Raw genomic sequence first — 19,857 nt, 5'->3', positions numbered from 1 at the left:
GTCAAAGGACTACATAGATCATTAGTCACTTTGTCCATCTTCATCACACTAATACATTTGTACTGGAGAACAATATTGCAGAATACTAAAGAAGAGGTCATGATAGACACAAAAGGCTGCTAGCAATAGACTAGATCCCCTGTTATAAATATAGCAATCTTTATTTTACAGGCTTGTTTATTCAAAAATGAATGGTTTTCTTTTACAGAAAAGTAACAATTTTGACCAAACAACAAATTAAAACCATTGAACATCATTAAACACTAAAAAGCTTTTTTTTTTTTTTTTTTTTTTTTTTTTTTTTTTTTTTTTACACTGACCACTGATGCACCCTTTGCAAGTCATCTTAAAACTCTGCATTGCACAGAAAATAAACAATCCAAGGGAAAATTTGTTATGCTTGAGGCGGTGTTTCAATTGGTTGAACACTATCAGTTACATATCCATGTGGCCATTGACTGAACATTACAGTGGGTTGTAATGCCCATCCCATGCATCGGATACAAACATTGACAAGCTCTTCTCTTGTTATGAAGAGACATTAAACGGTAGACATGTTAATACTCTGTGCATCACTGTTTGATATTAGCTAAATTGGTAGGGTAGACATTCCTTAATTTTTGCTTTAAAAAAAAACATTCCTTATGTTTGACCATGGACGGTACTGCGTCCCTACAGGTATAGTTAAATACTTGGTTAATGATAAGACCCCATACAAAATGGGTGGATTGAACTGTTCCACACAGGAGAGATAACTGATGGGCTATTGTGTAACAGACCAAAGTTCACTAACTATGAACAGAGAGAAACCTAAATGGGGATGCAGCTGCCATGACACCAGTGTTGCTCTGGGGGAGTTGGAGTGGCTGTAGGGGTAACATCAGGGAGTGAAGTAGAAGAGAACATCTAAACACCCCCATCATTGTATTCATCAGTTACTAATCAAGCATTTATAGCACAACACTTAGGTCTAACACTAGCCTTTTCAGGCCGTAGTTTTGAAACCTTCCCATCTAATGCAAATACTTAGCATTTAAGGCAACTGCTGCATACCGACTATTGCATTTTTCATATACATCCCCACTTGGAGGAACTGATTAACACTGGTGCCAGCCTGATCGACTCCTATTTCATCAACGCTACAGTATAACCAAAGCTCAACTAAAAAGCAACACAGTTGAATTAATTTTAAAAAATATATATATATAAAATGTTTGTTTTTTAAAGAGAAAAAACAGATGAATATTGTAAAAGGAGTGTGAGGAGGTTGGAGTAACACGTATCACTAAAACATTCCAAACACATATTTTTTGTCATCCATGGTGACAAAAATGACTTGCGGTGGACAGAACACATACCGGTATTCATAACTGTTGCTTGAATATCATAATGATGAGCTAGATTCCTAACGGTTAAGAGTCTGAACGCATGTAACAGATAACGAGAAGTGCTCCATTGACTTGCATCACATATGGCACAAGTTAACTGGAAGCATACAGCAGGAACTGTGTTCCATCTCAGAAACAGTAGTATTAATGCAGGTCCATTTGTACTGCAATCACATGGGAGAAAATGAAGTAAATAGCCATATCATGTAAACATGATGAGACAATGGTCCCCTTGTTTGGGGCTTATTGAACATAATACAATTCAGTGTCATAGATCATGCAGGCCCCTCAAACTCAACCCTGGAGCTTGCAGCCAGTTCCAAAGCTTTTCCCCCCATTGTTTCCCTCTAATCAGAGACTGATTTAGACCTGGGACACCAGGTGTTTGCAATTCATTATCCGGTAGAACAGAGAACCAGCAGGCTCTAGACCTCATAGGGTAAGAGTTGAATAACCCTGATGTAGGCTATACAGGACAAGGATGACATAGGATCAATAACAGAAATGCAAGGCAGTCTTCGCTCATGACCATGTGTTCTTCCACAATGCTATTCGCAATCTCTAATGACAGCTTTTCAGATGGTTCAAACAGAATGCAGAAATACTATAAAGAAATACTCTGTGCTACACCTTAAACAGAGAACTAGCATTTTTCTCTGGAGTGGAATACAGGTGGGAATTGTATGTAGATGTGCTGAACAAGTACCATTACTGAAAGAACAGACCGGCATTTAAGTCATATTGCTCGGACAGAAACACGCGAATACACTAAGCGTTTTTCTCATAGCTAAGTATATCATTTGGTTAGGTATAACCTGCTCCTTCCTATGGATAACATTTTATTTTCAGTGCATTTGGATAGTGGTAGCATGGTTATAGTAAGCAACATTAACCCCTATCCATAACCTTTGGTTAGATAACTTCTAAATCTCAAATAGTTTGTTACCAAATAACCAGGTTCTTCTTTTATGACAAACTAAACCTCAACAGAAAACATATTCCTCATTCTCCTGTTCGGCTAGGTACCTTTTACACCACACATCTGCAAAAACTGATCACTATTGCACACCAGGCTGAAATAAATTATCTTCATTAAAATAAATCTAATTTTCCCCGCCCTCAATGTATTCATAATTTAATTGGCTAATACTGCGTTCATAACCAAGTGGGAAGGTAGTAATTATCAGTTGGGTGTATTCACGTTTTGAACTGGGAAATATTATCAAACATGGAGGTTATTAGAAGGCTTCTGATTGTTTCGCTATTTTTTGCCCATAAAAAGTATATCCATATTTCACTTTCTAAATCTAAAGGAAGATCAATTTTGTATTAACAATTTTGTATTTTGTTCTTACCATAAACAACTGCTGAAAATACCGACAAGCTTGCTGTCTTGTTTGTTGACAAATGACGTCAGAGAGGTGCAAGTGGGAAACTGAGCACAGGGATGATAGTTTCTCACTAGTAATTACCAGTTGGTGGGGCGTTCATGTGGATTTTTCCCAGTTGTATGCTGGTATTTACGAAATGACGAGATGTTGTGAACGCAGCATTATACATTCGTAGAAAGACTGCCTCCAATTCGTCTCATCCAATGGGAACCCTGTGGAGACAAGGGGGAGGCGGTTGAGGTAATTCCACCAGCTCCAGCCGGACGGTGTCACCACCTGTCAGTAGTGTCACCAGACCAGTTACACCAGACGTCTTTGCCTGACCGGGAGGCAGAGGCGGACCGTAGGTTGGGGGTTTGATCTTGAACACGAAGATGTGCAGGTGAGAGGCGATCTGGTTGCAGACGCTAACGCAGTAGCGCACTAGATCAAAGATGGACAGGAACTGGAGATAAAACAAGAGACAGAATAGATGTCAAATAAAGTACATTTAAGGCTCTTTATTTACAGAATTTGTTGAATGTCAATCCTCTTTTGCCCCTGAAAATAATTGCATGAATATACACAACAGTGATGGACTTTGGTATACTACTTTACCACTCAACTATGGGGTTTTGACATCTTACTTTGGCTAGAATCAGTCTGTGAAGTCAAATGTTTATCTGCAAAATGACAATTTCCTTGTCATGTTCGTGAAATTCTATTGTGTGTGGTATGACCGATAGGGGGCAATGAAGTTCTCTCGCAGTCCTACAGTAGGCTTAGGCTTCTGGAATCTGCTTTGAACCTGCCAGGCAACAGTGTGATTGCGGGGCGTTCCTGCATGTGGCTATTCCTGAATCTTCAGGAACGCACCCCTGATTGTCTATGCAATTTAAAATGTGGGTCTAAGGGAAATAAAAGCATCAGAGTTTTTCAGGCGTGAAGGACATAGTGTCCTAGCTGGCTAGCTACCGGTGTCACTCCAGTCTTCCAAGCTACTGAACAAAAATATAAATGCACGGTGTCACTCCCACCTCCCCTGCTATGTACCGGAGTCTTCCTAGCTACTGAACAAAAATATAAACGCACCATGTAAAGTATTGGTCCCATGTGTCATGAGCTGAAATAAAAGATCCCAGAAATGTTCCTATACACACAAAAAGCTTTCTCTTGTTCCTGTTAGTGAGCATTTCTCCTTTGCCAAGATAATCCATCCACCTGACAGGTGTGCCATATCAAGAAGCTGATTAAAACAGCATGATCATTACACAGGTGCACCCTGTGTTGGGGACAATAAAAGGCCACTAAAATGTGCACTTGTATCACACAACACAATGCCACAGATGTCTCTAGTTGATGGAGTGTGCAATTGAAATACTGACTACAGGAATGTCCATCAAAGTTGTTTCCAGAGAAGTGAAAGTCTAAAGAAATTAGCTCTGGAACATTTAATAGAAGACAAGACAAAACAAAAATAAGTTGAGATTTGCATAACATATTTGATTAATCAAATATTATACTAAGCTAAGATATGGAATTGTTTTAAGATGTTCATACCATGGATCCATCCTTTAGCTATTTGATTTTGAATTTTAGGACCCCTGTAGGTATTCCCCCCAAACATGTTTTATATTATTTGATCAAATATTTAATTTGGCCTTTACTACTATAGCCCATAGAAACACATTGAATAACACAATCATAAATGGTGACAGTCAAAAATAAATAATAAGGAATAATGTTGATGTGTCTGTACCTATATCTACACTAAACAAAAATATGAACACAACATGCAACAATTTAAATGATTTTGCTGAGTTAAAGTTCCTATAAGAAAATCAGTCAATTGACAGAAATTCATTAGGCCCTAATCTATGGATTTCACATGGCTGGGAATACAGATTTGTATCTTTAGATACCTTGAAAAAGAAAAGTAGGGGCATGGATCCAGAAACCTTTCCGTATCTGGTGTGACAACTATTTGCCTCATGCAGTGCGACATCTCCTTCGCTTAGAATTGATCAGGCTGTTGATATGGCCTGTGGAATGTTGTTCCACTCCTCTTCAATGGCTGTGCGAAGTTGCTGGATATTGGCGGGAACTGGAACCTGCTGTCGTACATGTCGATCCAGAGCATCCCAAACATGCTCAATGGGTGACATGTCTGGTGAGTATGCAGGCCATTGAAGAACTGGGAAATGTTCAGCTTCCAGGATTTGTGTACAGATCTTTGCGACATGTGGCCATGACAACCGTTTATCATGTTGAAACATGAGGTGATGGCGTCGGTTGAATGGCATGAGAATCGGTATCTCTATGCATTACAATTTCCATCGATAAAAGGCAATTATGTTCGTTGTCCATAGCTTATGTTTTCCCATACCATAACTCCACCATTGGGCACTCTGTTCACAACTTTGACATCAGCAAACCACTCACACACACAACGTCATACACAATGTCTGCCCGGTATAGTTGAAACCGGAATTAATCCGTGAAGAGCACACTTTTTCAAGATGCCAGTGGCCATCGAAGAGCATTTGCCCACTGAAGTCCGTTACGACGCCAAACTGCAGTCAGGTCAAGACCCTGGTGAGAACTACAAGCACACAGATGAGCTCCGAGACGGTTTCTGACAGTTTGTGCAGAAATTCTTCAGTTGTGCAAACCCATAGTTTCCTCAGCTGTCAGACCCACAGGTGAAAAAGCCGGATGTGGAGGTCCTGGGCTTATGGTAGAGAAATGAACGTTCAATTCTCTGGCAACAGTGGGCATTCCTGCAGTCAGCATGTTAATTGCACTCTCTCAAAACTTGAGACATCTGTGGCATTGTGTTGTGTGACAAAAAAGCTCACTAACAGGGATGAGAAAAAAGCATTTTGTGCATATGAAAAGTTTATGGGATCTTTTATTTCAGCTCATGAAACATAGGACCAACACTTTACATGTTGCGAGTCTCATCTTTCCATAGAGTGTCATTCTAGTTAGTAAGACAAATATTTGTGGGGAAAAAGTTGAGATTGTCCCGTCTTTCAAGAATCTCTGCGCTCTAAATACAGCAACATTTTCACTCAGCCTCATGGCAAAATAGCTAGCTACCTATCCCACCCACCATGTACTGGAGTCCTAGCTTGCTAACTAGCTAGCATCCAGTGTATTAAACGACTGCCTTACAACTGCCCTCATTAACAGAACCCGACCGTTGTCCTAGCAAGCTAGCTACCGTTGTCACCCCTGCCTCTTCTTCTGTTGGTTGATATCCAACGTTATGGTGCATTACCGCCACCTACTGTACAGGAGCACCCTTGCCTCCCGCCTGTGTACCGGCTTAAAAATGGATCAATAAAAGTATGAAGGGCTCCTGCAGATGCAGGAATGCCAACATGCAGAAACACGCCGAATTATGGGCCACAATTGCACCCGTCCTCCAGGCAGGTGAAATTTTGTCCCGAAGAAAAGCATTTAATTCACTCTAGTGTTCTTTCCATTTGTTACATACATTAGCGACTCGCAACAAAAAAAATAAACCTAGCCAAGTTATCACAGTTCTTCTCCTTTACCTCCGTTACGCGTTTCTCACCCCAATTCCGATCCGACCGCTCCCTCCACACACACACACACACACACACACACACACACACACACACACACACACACACACACACACACACACACACACACACACACACACACACACACACACGGGTGCCGCGACCACAAGCTCCCATTAGGCCTATAGAAATTAGTGCCTATAAAAATGTATCCAACTGATGGGCCGATGGGCACAAACAACACTGTAAACAAGCTACATTCCTTGCTAAATCATGACAGCCTCATCACAAATTAAAAACGGACTGGTTGATTAAAGTAGGGAAACGTGTTCCAACTATGAGCTACAGTTTAGGAATAATACATTTGTCTCGTTTATTTTCTGTTTTTTTTGCGAACTGCTATAGTGTCCCATTTAGAAAATGGAGTAAATGGTGAACAGTGATATTGACGAGAACGAGGCAACATTTTCAGTAGCGCGAGTCGCGGCTCAAATGAAGCTTGCAGTCTTTCATTTAGGAAATGACCTCAACTCAAGTAGGCCATTGACAATGACTGCATATCAACTGCAGCAATTTCTGTATTGAGTGTTTTTTAAACCCTAACTGTTAACAATGATGACGTGCAGAGCACTTCATATCCGAGGCAAATAATTTGAAAGATGCATATCCCCCTTAATAAAGTTACAGCATTGATGCGTTAGGTAGGCCTATTTGTTACATTTTTCCCTTGATGATGATCGGGACCTGTTAGTGTTAGTTTTGTGATAACTGCACTGTGATTTAAATTCTGTGGCGAAAACACAGTTTTTTCTTAACATTAACGATAAAATGTTGTTTAAACGTTTAAACAATCACACCCCTACTTGGCACGTACAGTGCCAGTCAAAGGCTTGGACACACCTACTCTTTCAAGGGTTTTTATTTTTTACTATATTGTAGAATAATAGTGAAGACATCAAAACTATGAAATTACACATATGGAATCGTGTAGTAACCAAAAAAGGTTAAACAAATCAAAATATATTTTATATATTTGAGATTCTTCAAAGCAGCCACCCTTTGCCTTGATGACAGCTTTGCACAATCTTGGCATTCTCTCAACCAGCTTCACGAGGTAGTCTTCACTATTATTCTATAATGTAGAAAATAGTACAAATAAATGAAAACTTGAATGAGTAGGTGTCCAAACTTTTGACTGGTACTATACGTGCACATGGATGAAGCTATTAAGGGCTATGGTGACTTACCAGTGCCACCCAGAGGACCAAGTACTCGTCTATGAAGCTGTTAAAATACTGGTCCAAGAACAGCAGCCCTGGCCCCAGGTAAGCCAAGTCATGGAGATACATCTCACTTTTTGTCATATGAGCTACCTGTAAAACAAACAAACAAAAAACGAGAGAATCGGCAACGTATAATAGAGTAAATAGAGTAAAGACCAAATAACTATATTGAGTCCAGTTAAAGACATTGGACTAGGGCTGAAATTCAATGCAAGGTACGTTATAGCGCAGCGCACTATAACAGACTTAAAAGTAATTTACCCTTGAGCCGACAGTTATACCAAAACAAGTGGCGGGTGTGGATATTGGAATGTAGACTGGCTTTTTCAGCATTTCATGTTTCACGATCATGTTCAGTAGGCACAGAATGGAAGAAATCTATGCGAAACAGAGGTACTATCTGAACTTGTCCAATCAAAAAACGCTTGTGTTCCGTTACACAACACTTCGCTACAGTGTGCCCTAACGGACACGATCCAGGTCACCTGGTTCCTCACCACTAGCTTGTTGGTGATCTTGGCCGACACAAACCCAAAGGCCAGGACATAGAGACAGGGGTGCTTCTCAAACAGCTGGGACGCAGACTTCTTGTAGATCATGACGGCCAGAATGATGACTGACCCTATGTGGAAGAACGGCGACAGGACACTCGTTCCCTGAGGAAGAAGGGACACGGCTGTCACAATCACTGTACAGCTGAAAATGCCACTATCCTTATCTGTCTCTAAAGTGATAAATAAACCACAAAGTAAAGTTCTGACTAGTAGCTTGGCTGATATCAATGAAACGGGCATGATAGTCATCCATGTCACTATTTTATGGAGGCCTAGAAATGAAGCATGCCAAGTGCTTTGGTATTTAAGCAATAGAAAAGACTGGCTACTTCACCCAAAATTGTAATATGTAATATGGATCATATTATAAACCAAAGTTGAAATAACCAATCGTACGGTTTTGTGACAAATTCCCACGCACTGTATACTTCCACACAACAAGTCATCTTTTATCAGCCATACAATTCAACCCTCGTTAGTCAGGACGGATCACGTCATCCTCACCGCTATGGTGGATCCGTTCTTTCCTACTCCTCCCGTGAATATGACCCGGAAGTAGTTGGTGCAGGAGAAGATGGCTCCCGCCACAGTGAGGATGGCTGGAATGAGCTTAATCTGGATGTTCACCACAGGGATCTGTGTGTTTGGGGGGATTAGTAGTAGCATAGCCCTGTTTCAATATTTTAGAAACACATCCATCTTTCCTACCTTCCTTAAAGTAAACACAGACCTCAATTGGTGGGATTGGTGGAAGTAATAGGGCGGCAACTGGGCTTTCACCTATCCAATACCTTATAGATCTGTGCTTACCTCCAGGAAACAAGGAAAGGATGCATTCAGCAAAATCGGCAACAAGGACACGAGTCTTAACACGTTAACCAACATGCTATAACTTCCCTACATTACTTTCAAAAGTCTTGACATTCTTGAGGCTATAAATGTTTAACTGCATGTATAACAGTGTATTACACTAGATTCAATACCAGGACAAAAAGGATAGAAAATGCATCAAACTACAATGCATGTAACAATTAGCATTAAGGTCATTTCTTTCATTTCCAAGCAGTAGGAACAGGCCATAATTTGGTGAATCAAATGGGTTAAATTAATTACCAAGAACTGCCAAAAAGCTGGTCCTCCGATGGCAGCCAGCAAATACATGATTATAATGAAGAATTGCACTTCAGTCACATCAATGCTGCACAGGCAAAGAGACAGAGGAATCATATGCAAACGGTTAAGTGATTTCACATTTCACACAGTTATCAAAATCAACATGCACATAGCACCCCCTAGCAGGTCCTGCACAAACACCATCCATTCCTCTGGGTTGTGGGTTAGTTGTGAGTGTGTGTGGGGGGGGATGTAGAGAACATGTCCCTCAAAAGGCTGAGAGGAACCTGATCTGATAAGGTTTTTTTCTGGCGGACAACCTATACCTCTTACTTACTCTGTCAAGGGCTTACATCATATCAAATCAACCATACTCCCAGGACATTTGTCCCTTGTCCTTGTTGTGGCGGTTCCCAAAAGCCAAACAGATAAGCAAATGTTGATACACACCCGGTCAAAAGTTTTAGAACACCTATTCATTCAAGGGTTTTTCTTTATTTTTTACATTGTAGAATAATAGTGAAGACATCAAAACTATGAAATAACACATATGGAATCATGTAGTAATCACAAAAAAAATATATATTTCATATTTGAGATTCTTCAAAGTAGCCACCCTTTGCCTTGATCACAGCTTTGCACACTCGTGGAATTCTCTCAACCAGTTTCATGAGGTAGTCACCTGGAACACATTTCAATTAACAGGTGTGCCTTGTTAAAAGTTCATTTGTGGAATTTCTTTCCTTCTTAATGCGTTTGAGCCAATCAGTTGTGACAAGGTAGGGGTGGTATACAGAAGATGGCCCTATTTGGTAAAAGACCAAGTCCATATTATAACAGCTCAAATAAGCAAGGAGAAATGACAGTCCATCATTACTTTAAGACATGAAGGTCAGTCAATCGAGAAAATGTCGAGAACTTTGAAAGTTTCTTCAAGTACAGTCGCAAAAACCATCAAGCCTTATGACGAATCAGGCTCTCATGAGGACCGCCACAGGAAAGGAAGACCCAGAGTTACCTCTGCTGCAGAGGATAAGTTCATTAGAGTTACCAGCCTCAGAAATTGCAGCCCAAATAAATGCTTCACAGAGTTCAAGCAACAGACATGTCAACATCAACTGTTCAGAGGAGACTGTGTGAATTAGGCCTTCATGGTTGAATTGCTGCAAAGAAACCCCTACTAAAAGGACATCAATAATAAGAAGAGACTTGGAAATCTGTCATTTGGTCTGATGAGTCCAAATGTGAGATTTTTGGTTCCAACCGGCGTGTCTATGTGAGATGCAGAGCAGGTGAACGGATGGATGATCTTCGCATGTGTGGTTCCCACCGTGAAGCATGGAGGAGGAGTGATGATGTGGGAGTGCTTTGCTGGTTACACGGTCTGTGATTTATTTATAATTCAAGGCACACAACCAGCATTCTGCAGCGATATGCAATCCCATCTGGTTTGCGCTTAGTGGGACTGTCATCTGTTTATCAACAGGACAATGACCTCCAGGCTGTGTAAGGGCTATTTGACCAAGAAGGAGAGTGATGGAGTGCTGCATCAGATGACCTGGCCTCAACCCAATTGAGATAGTTTGGAATGAGTTGAACCACAGAGTGAAGGAAAGGCAGCTAACAAGTGCTCAGCATATGTGTGAAGTCCTTCAAGACGGTTGGAAAAGCATTCCAGGTGAAGCAGATTGAGAGAATACCAAGAGTGTGCAAAGCTGTCATCAAGGCAAAGTGTGCCTACTTTGAAGAATCTCAAATATATCTTGATTTGTTTACATTTTTTTGGTTACTACATGATTCCATATGTGTTATTTCATAGTTATGTCTTCACCATTATTCTAAAATGTAGAAAATAGTTTTTTTTAAATAAAGAAAAACCCTTGAATGAGTAGGTGTGTCTAAACTCTTGACTAGACTGTAGTTTAAAGGAAAGCTCAGATGGGGGTGCACACCCACTCACATGCCAAAGCGCAGGGTTCCTGACACGTAGGTCTGCCAGTGAGCACAGTAGAACATGAACATGCCGGCGAAGCAGCAGAAGAACATCCAGTCAGGGTTAGTTCCAAGTTGGACGGCGATACAGGTGCCCAAGACCACAAACACTAAGAGAGGGGAGAGAAGTCAGACAGAGAATGAGAGAGAGACAGAGAATATGAGAGAGAGACAGAGACATAGAGAAAGAGAGTAGGTGGGTGATAGAAAGTAAGAGTTAAAGAGGCAGGTATATTCTGATTCCTCACTTTGTCTTAATTGTGTGTGGAAATGAAAAAAATATTAGTACCAGTGACATCAATGCATGCAAAAGAGGGAGAGAGAGGGAGAGAGAGAGTGATAGAGAGAAAGTTCAAATACACAACATGATGTTTCTCAGTCTTAAATCATTAATGTTGTTTACATCTGTAAGTGTGTTGTGTACATTTATGGGTATATTGTGTCTGTCTTTAAGTGCATATTTGTTGTGTCAGTCTTCCATGTAATTTGTAGCCTGTGAGTGTGTTGTTTATGGTAGTTTGAGACGGTATACACACGCTCCAACACACACACACCTGTTGAAAGGGAGTCACAGCCATGGTCAAAGAGCTCTCCCAGTGGGGTGCTGCTATTGGTGCGCCGTGCCTGTTTCCCATCGATGGCGTCCAGTGATTGGTAGATGAAGAGGCCCACTGCACAAGACAGGTACACCCACAGCGGTGCCTGAAAGGTAAAGGGAACAAACATTCAACATTTACAATAGACGGTCTACTAGTGCTCCTCGACTTCCACAGAAAAGTATGGGTTTCGGCCTTTATGAACACAATTTCTATGTTTGGGTTATAGGATGTTATGTCCAATCCATAGGTCAAATTGGAATTGGGAAGTCCCTACTAGTTCATAGCCACACCCGGGGGGGTGGAGCTTTTCATTTTTGTGAGAAAGACAGGTCAGTTCAGGTGACTTTTTAAAAAGGACATTCTACTCCAAAATGAATTAAAATAAAATTATACTGACATCTAAAATATAATTTCCCCCTCTAGAAATAAGTCCCATGGGGCTCCGCTCCACTCATAGAACTGGAGTTACAACTCTGGTAACTATTGTTCTATATCGTGGAACCCGCCCCAAAGGGGAGCGCCGCTCCTAGCGGTTTAAGGCGGAGCACAACGCTCCAAAATGTACTCCTGCCGAGCCTAACACTTCCCACTTAATGAAAAGGTCGGGCTCAGCCATGGCTGCGACTAAGTCCCGCAGTACTGTAACACACTGTCCCAATATACTGCGTCCTCAGTCCAATCCGCCCTACTCAGTCTAAAGGCATTGCCAATGACTAGTGGGCAGATAAAACACAATATGAGCCATACTAATCTGTACAAGCAGATAGATGATACTTCAATATTAAACAATTGGTATAATAGTTTTGTAATACCAGGGGGGAGGAAATATCTAGCGCGTTCTGTGAGAAAAGGGAGCGACAACACGGTTACACTTGTAACCTTGTGGTTCCAGCACTCCGTGAACGCAGCACGGGTCTGAACTGCACTGAGGCTATTGTCTGAGTTAGTGCGCAGTCTCCAACAGCGATTGAGTCATCAACCCAACACGGGGTTGTGTACACAGGCTGTTCTTTAAACCCTGAGCCACATTACTCCTAGGAGTCTGGGGTCTAGGGTTTTTATGAGGTATAGCATGGCGGCTCATCAAGAGTGTCCGCTTTGCTTCCCTCTTATCATTGCCATTCATAGCGTCCTCATGTGTGTGCTCAGCTACGCACCCATGGTGGGCTGTACTACACACAGAGTGGAGAGAGAGAACCTGAACGATCTCTGGTTTGTTATGGAAAAGAGGTTCTCGTGACAAATACAATTGGAATCTAGTCTTTATTCAACAAACACGTTGGCTCCCCCATCTCTTTGCAGGGGAGCGGGGGGGGTAGTAGGCGCTGTTGAACAGAGCGTTGCGCTCTTCCCTCTCTTCTCCCCCTCATCCTGTCATGGTCGCTTCTGGCTGCCCTTAGGTTGTCGCCAGGGTGACGTCATGACCACCTCTCTCGCCGGTGAAGCAGCTGCTCTCTCTTGCGCTGCGGGAGTGGAAAGGCCCACTCTCGGTGAGCTGGATGCTGCTGTTCCTCGGGCTATCCGTCTGGCCATAGACCAGGATCTACTGGAGACGGTGAAACTAGGTGGCTCTCTGGAAAGCGATCTAGATCCTCCTGCCAATGGCAGGTATCTAGATAGTTGTTCCCTCCCCTCCTCCAGCTTTCCGAAACGCGTTGTTGCCTCTTTGACGCCGGCTCCAAAGAGGCCGCTGTTAGATGGGGGCGTTCAACAGGGTGGCTTTGTCAGATTCCTTCATGGCCGTCAGAGACAGCCAAAGGTGTCGTTTCCCGACCTCCCCGCATACACAGCCGACTCCTGGGTGAGATGAAGTACGGCTCCTATCTCCTCTCATGACAGCTCAGTCTTGTCCGTGGTGAGACGGGATAGAGAGGCTGCCAGGATATTGTTGGCAATATTGTTCACTGCTGCTACAGCCTGGACACCTAATGCAAAGGACTTCTCTACCAGCTGAGCTGTGAGCCTGTCCTTTGTAGTAGGTAGAGTGGGCTTTTTGGATGACTGCCAGGAGCTCTAACCAGGACGAGGTACGCAGCCATGGTGTGCCCGAGCCTGGGGATCCCCTGGGGCCATCTGCAATCCCTCTGGTGAATGGGGTGTTAGCTTTTACCGGCACTCTCACCCTCAAAAGGTGACCCCCATGAACCATCCACATATTTTCAGAGCAAGGGCATAGCTGGTGCCAGTGGCACCGCCACCCTTCTTGTTAGAGAGTAGGGGCTGCCCTACATCATGTCCACTTCCGGGTTGGAGGGCAGCATGATCTCAAGCCGACTCACAGCCCGCTCAACGAGCCCTGGAAAATCAGAGCGCAAAGAGGCGGTTGCATAGGAGAGGGCTGCTGAAAATTCAGAGCCCGTCTCATCCTTGCACTCTCCATAGGGAGTTCTGTTTTTTTATGATCAAAATCAGTCAGTGGGTTAGACTGTTCCGGAGAAACATCCACACACTTCCCAATATCCTCGTCTTCTCTAGAGGTTGCATCATCATATGATGCCTCAGAACCTGAGGCTAGCACAGACATGGCGTCCTCGAGGGATATCCTCCCTAAAGAACACCCATCACTGTTTCCTCTCCTTTAAAAGATAGGAGGACGCAGCTTGTGCATTCCGGGGGTCTGTGAGGCCGCCCCCAGAGTGCTGTGATCCTAGACACACGAAACACAAGTCGTGTGAGTCCACAGCCGCCATGGTGGGGCAGCGACACTGAGCTCAAGAGCTTCTGAGTTAGGTGGAAAATCTGGAATGCTCATTCTAGAGGGACGACGTCGAACACTTGGATATCGACGGCGGGTTCGTCCTAAGACTTATCTTCCCTTCTCGGCTTCTTCAGTCTAGTCCAAGTCGCTGAAAATAATGGGAGGCTGACTGAGGGGAAGCATCCCCTTATATAGGGACACCTGTACTCCCATTGGCTGCAGGTGTGTGCATAGTTCTCTCTCAGGCTATTCACTGCCTAGGCAGTGGGGTAAACAACTAGGAGCAGAGCTCCCCTATGGGCCGAAGCTCCACGATATAGAACATAACTACAAATATAACTGCAAACATAACTACAAAACTGCAAATTGACCACAAGAAGCTAAAACACCGAGGTAAATCTTCAGAGAAAATTGGATATATTTGACTAAATTCCACAATCCGGACATGAGCGAGTACTCGGTTCGGACTCGATACTGTGTGCCCCCGTACGCGCACTGAAATCTAAGCCCACCATGATGTATAGTACCTCCCACCAGGTGGAATGCTGTGAAAAGTGTGTCCCGGGTCTGTTTGAGTTGTGTTTTTTCCCCAATGTATGCTTTGGCCACAAATACAAGTATAGGATGAGTTGACAACATTACCTGGGAAGGAGTTACCAGAATATGACATTTTCCCTGTACAGTTACTTTAATGTAGGCCTACCAGTTGCACCTGACTTGTGTTACATTTAGCCCCAGTCTACCCTATGCATTAAAACGACATTGGCAAGCGCTGACGCTGTTAAAACTCTAGTTCTGAAAAGCTGCAGTTCACAAATGTTGGGGATTTGAGAAAGAAAAGTGTAGTAACACTAGAAAGTTCTCAGGTCATACAGTGGCCATCAAAACTGCTATCAGAAGGTGTGTTCTCTTATGACTGCATTAACAATGTTGTGCAATAACTGGGCATGCATGTTTCTCTCCCTATGCGCTGTGCAGCACTCACTGTTTGAAAGCTCCGGAGAGAAACTTCTCGCATAGAATGTGACAAGCTGGCCAATTGAAAAGGTAAACTATTCCAAGATGGGGTCGTCTGATTTTGCCTTTGCTTATTTGTGTTGTTGGCTGAGGAAAATTAAATGGCAACAATTTGAAAGCCACCAGGCTTTCATTTGACCCGGCCCAATTTAACCCCTGACAACAACAGATCCATTAAAAATATTTTTCAACTGATTGGGTTGAAAGTAACCGAAACCTTCCCATGTGTCAGCATACAGTATTGACAAAAGTGTGTTTAATATCAGACTAAGAGTGCCAGTTTGTTTGAACAGCTGCCCCTTAACTAGCCGTGGGAGGAGGAATACATGGAGGGATCTAGTATCCGTTGTGCAAGCTTCCCTGATAACAAACTGTAGCTGATAATATTTGGACGCAACATACAGTAGACTAAGAAATGTAACACTATGGAGGGGAGGTTGAGTCAGTTGCAGATTAAACAATATCCTCAAGTGATCTCATTTTCAGAAACAAGATAACTTAACAACCTTGCCTATATTACAGTCAAGCCTCCAGCTCCAAAGCTTTAGACGATCAAAACAAACCCATGAACTTGATTTCTCCACTGATCCTGTGTGGCTCAGTCAGTAGAGAAAGTGTTTTGGGTTCGATTCCCAATGGGGCCACCATTATGAAAAATCTCCACTCATGACTAAGTTGCTTTGGATGAAAGTGTCTGATAAATGGCATACAGTGCCTTCTGACAGTATTCAGACCCCTTGACTTTCCACATTTTGTTGCAGCTCTATTCTAAAAAAAAGAAAAAAAAGTTTTGTTTATTTTTTTGAATCCTCAGCAATCTACACACAATACCCATAATGACAAAGCAAAACCAGGTTTTCAGAAACGTTGCACAATTATTTAAAAAAATATATATATACACACACCTTATTTACGGAAGTATTCAGACCCTTTGCTATGAGACTCAAAATTGAGTTCAGGTGCATCCTGTTTCCATTGATCATCCTTGAGATGTTTCTACAACTTGGAGTCCACCTGTGGTACATAAGATTTATTGGACATGATTTGGAAAGGCACATACCTGTCTATATATATGGTCCCACAGTTGACAGTGTATGTCAGAACTAAAACCAAGCCATGAAGTCGAAGGAATTGACCGTAGAGCGTCGAGACAGGATTGTGTTGAGGCACAGATCTGGGGAAAGGTACCAAAATATTTCTGCAGCATTGAAGGTCCCGAAGAACACGGTGGCCTCCATCCTTCTTAAATGGAAGAAGTTTTGAAGCACCAAGACGCTTCCTAGAGCTGGCCGCCCAGCCAAACAGCAATCGGGGGAGAAGGGCCTTGGTCAGGAAAGTGGTCAAGAACCCGATGGTCACTCTGACAGAGCTCTACAGTTCCTCTGTGGAGAATCTTCCAGAAGGACAACCATGTCTGCAGCACTCAACCAATCAGGCCTTTATGGTAGAGTGGCTAGACGGAAGCCACTCCTCAGTAAAAAGCACATGGCAGTCCGCTTGGTGTTTGCCATACAGTACCTAAAGACTCTCAGACCATGAGAAACAATATTCTCTGGTCTGATGAAACCAAGATTCAACTCTTTGGCCTGAATGCCAAGCGTCACGTCAGACTTGGCACTATGCCTACGGTGAAGTATGGTGGTGCTAGCATCATGCTGAGGGGATGTTTTTCAGTGGCAGGGACTGGGAGACTAGTCAGGATCAAGGCAAAGATGAGCAGAGCAAAGTACAGAGAGTACAACCTAACAGAACTTGAGAGGATCTGCAGAGAAGAATGGGAGAAACTCCCAAAATACAGGTGCCAAGCTTGTAGCATCATACCCGAGAAGACTCGAGGCGATAAATCGCTGCCAAAGGTTCTTCAACAAACTACTGAGTAAAGGGTCTGAATACTTATGTAAAATGTAAAATGTAAAATGTGATATTTCAGTATATTATAAATTAGCAAAAATGTATTTTAACCTGTTTTTGCTTTGTCATTATGGGGTATTGTGTGTAGATTTAATCCCTTTTAGAATAAGGCTGTAACGAAACATCATGTGGAAAAGGTCAAGGGGTCTGAATAATTTCTGAATGTACTGTATGTATGTATATGACTCAAATACTAAAGACCATGCGACTGTGTAGCTAAAAAATACATAACAACCCACATCCGATTCTAATCGATTCACAATTAAGCCAGCTTGAGTAAGCTAGTCTGATGGAGACCATTCTAAATGCCTATTCCTACCCTCTACGGCTCGGGAGGCGGGAGAAGGGGCCTGAGGCTAGATGTGAAACCTGAGGACGGGGACACGGGGTGCCTGTCCCCAAGAGCCCTGTAAGGCATCCTCCACGTACTGCAGCAAAACAAGCATACATGACATGGAGCATTGTGCAAGCCTGGCCACAGTGACCAAGAGAAAGGAAAAGCAAAGCGTGCCCCTGCATAGACCTACCTGTTCAGTGGCAGTGGGGCAGTAGTACACCAGCACCAATGTGGTGAGAATGTTGATGGCCAGGCCCACAATAGTGATAAGGTTGGGGGCTATCCATGCTGGCACACATGCCACTAGCCACTCCCAGTAGTGCTGCATGAAGGGCTCCAGAAGTGAGCGACCTGCACTGCTGTATCTGTGCTCCTCTAACTTCTTCAGCTGGTGGCGCGACAGTGGCGGAGCTGGCAGTTGGATGAGCTTACTCAGGACACAGGAACTCCCCCCACCACTGCAGGCTGTAGTTGGACCTGCAGTGGTAGTAGGCCTGTATGAAGGGTCCACACTCTGGTCCTGAGGGGTCCATGTCGTTGTCCCCCCTGCCCCCTGGCTTGCCTTCGCCGCCCGGGTCCGTGGTGCTCTCTGACCGGTGCTGCTACTCATAGGGGAAGTCGAAACCGCACTTCACGTGGCACCTGCTCTGCCTACGACTGCCTCCGCCCCGGTCCAATCCAGGGAATCCACAGTGGGGCCACAACCGTTTTACTGGGTTTAAGCCTAATGAGGAGAAAGAAATATTTATCTTTTATTTGACCGTAATGTTAAGCATAATTTGACTGTGGCAGCACACTGAGCACAAGCTGCAGTGGGAGGGCTGGTAAAACAGGAACTCATCAACCATACATGCTTATCATATGTTCCTGATAGATTCTGCTAATACTGCAAACAGCAGTCAGTGAGACAAAATAAATAAATAAATGCAAGACTTGCATAGTTAAAGCATTGAATTACAAGGGTATATACCTTGGGTAGATATTTGTATGCTTACTCATAGTGAATAATAACCAAATCATGTCTACGAAAAATACATTTTAAAAAACAATGTTGAATAATTAGTTAGGAGGTTCATGTCATGTTGCCCTACAATACTTGTTAGGTAACGTCGTTAGCTAGCTACCAACAAAATCAACTGGCTGGCTAGCTAACGTTCCCTTGCTAAGCTAGCTATCTATCTATCAATATTATCTGTAGCTAACTAAAGGCAACTGTCACAACATATATTTTTATCATATTACCATATGTATAAAATTTAACATAGGTTGTCAACACAATAATGTTATAAAGAGCTGAGTTGACATGCAGTTGTCCTTCGGAAATCTCTTACCTAGCTTGATTCCGTTACACGGAAGCGGTGGCCTCTACGGTTGTCTGGCTAACAGCTAGTGCCTACTACACTACGGCAACCTCGGCCTCTTCTGTCAGCTTATATGTAGCTAACAAGTGCATAGAGCAGCGACAGCAGTCTAGTTCCCAACGAGTTAGAACCGTTTTCGGGAAGACTAGGATCAGCTGATGCAGGTGAATATCACGAAACTCGACCGCGGCTTTGAGAAAGAGCGGAAATATTTTTGACAGGCAGGCGTAGGGATTTCCCACTTCCGTCGCACAATTTAAAAAGACCGGCTCCTTGACTGCATTCAATATCTTTTTATGATCATTTAGTATGACATACAATATATTACAATAATATATTAATAAACCATTGCATTAGTTTTATATCAAAATAACTTAAATGAACTGTAAATGGAATGAACAGTGGTATGTCAAATGAAGGCCTTGTGGTATTATGGACTCTTATTTTGAAATACCCAAAGTCAACTACTTTGTACCTTAATCCAAATTGCTTTTGCTTTTGGATTGAGACACAACATCTTTGTATAGATACACTACATGACCAAAAGTATGTGGACCCCTCCTTGTCAAACATCTCATTCCAAAATCATGGCTATTAATATGGAGTTGGTCCCACCTTTGCTGCTATAACAGCCTCCACTCTTCTGGGAAGGCTTTCCACTAGATGTTGGAACATTACTG

General features: G+C 42.9%; 1 protein-coding gene across 1 annotated transcript; it reads right to left on the bottom strand.

Moving 5' to 3' along the window:
• Positions 1–138: 138 nt before the first annotated feature.
• LOC112215942 (choline/ethanolaminephosphotransferase 1) lies at positions 139–19,413 on the bottom strand. Its single transcript, XM_024375454.2, has 9 exons — positions 19,148–19,413; positions 18,007–18,540; positions 11,809–11,956; positions 11,223–11,364; positions 9,263–9,347; positions 8,654–8,785; positions 8,093–8,251; positions 7,560–7,685; positions 139–3,224 (listed from the first exon to the last, which is right to left on the bottom strand). The coding sequence occupies exons 2-9, from the start codon at positions 18,424–18,426 to the stop codon at positions 2,976–2,978; spliced, it is 1,461 nt and encodes a 486-aa protein (XP_024231222.2). The 5' UTR covers positions 18,427–18,540; positions 19,148–19,413; the 3' UTR covers positions 139–2,975.
• Between the last annotated feature and the right edge of the window lie 444 nt (positions 19,414–19,857).

Source organism: Oncorhynchus tshawytscha, linkage group LG16, assembly GCF_018296145.1.
Source record: "Oncorhynchus tshawytscha isolate Ot180627B linkage group LG16, Otsh_v2.0, whole genome shotgun sequence".
Classification (NCBI taxonomy): Eukaryota; Metazoa; Chordata; class Actinopteri; order Salmoniformes; family Salmonidae; genus Oncorhynchus; species Oncorhynchus tshawytscha.
The sequence above is the reverse complement of the archived record's forward strand: the minus strand, read 5'-3'. Positions and strand labels throughout refer to the sequence as shown.

Bases quoted from the DNA above. Each gene is read 5' to 3' on its own strand.
- LOC112215942 (XM_024375454.2), bottom strand. From the start codon at position 18,426: ATGAGTAGCAGCACCGGTCAGAGAGCACCACGGACCCGGGCGGCGAAG. The intron at 11,957-18,006 runs GTAGGTCTATGC...TTTACCTTTCAG, and splicing joins GCCCCACTGCCACTGAACAG to GCACCGCTGTGGGTGTACCT. The intron at 9,348-11,222 runs GTGAGTGGGTGT...TTGCCTGTGCAG, and splicing joins GGAACCCTGCGCTTTGGCAT to CATTGATGTGACTGAAGTGC.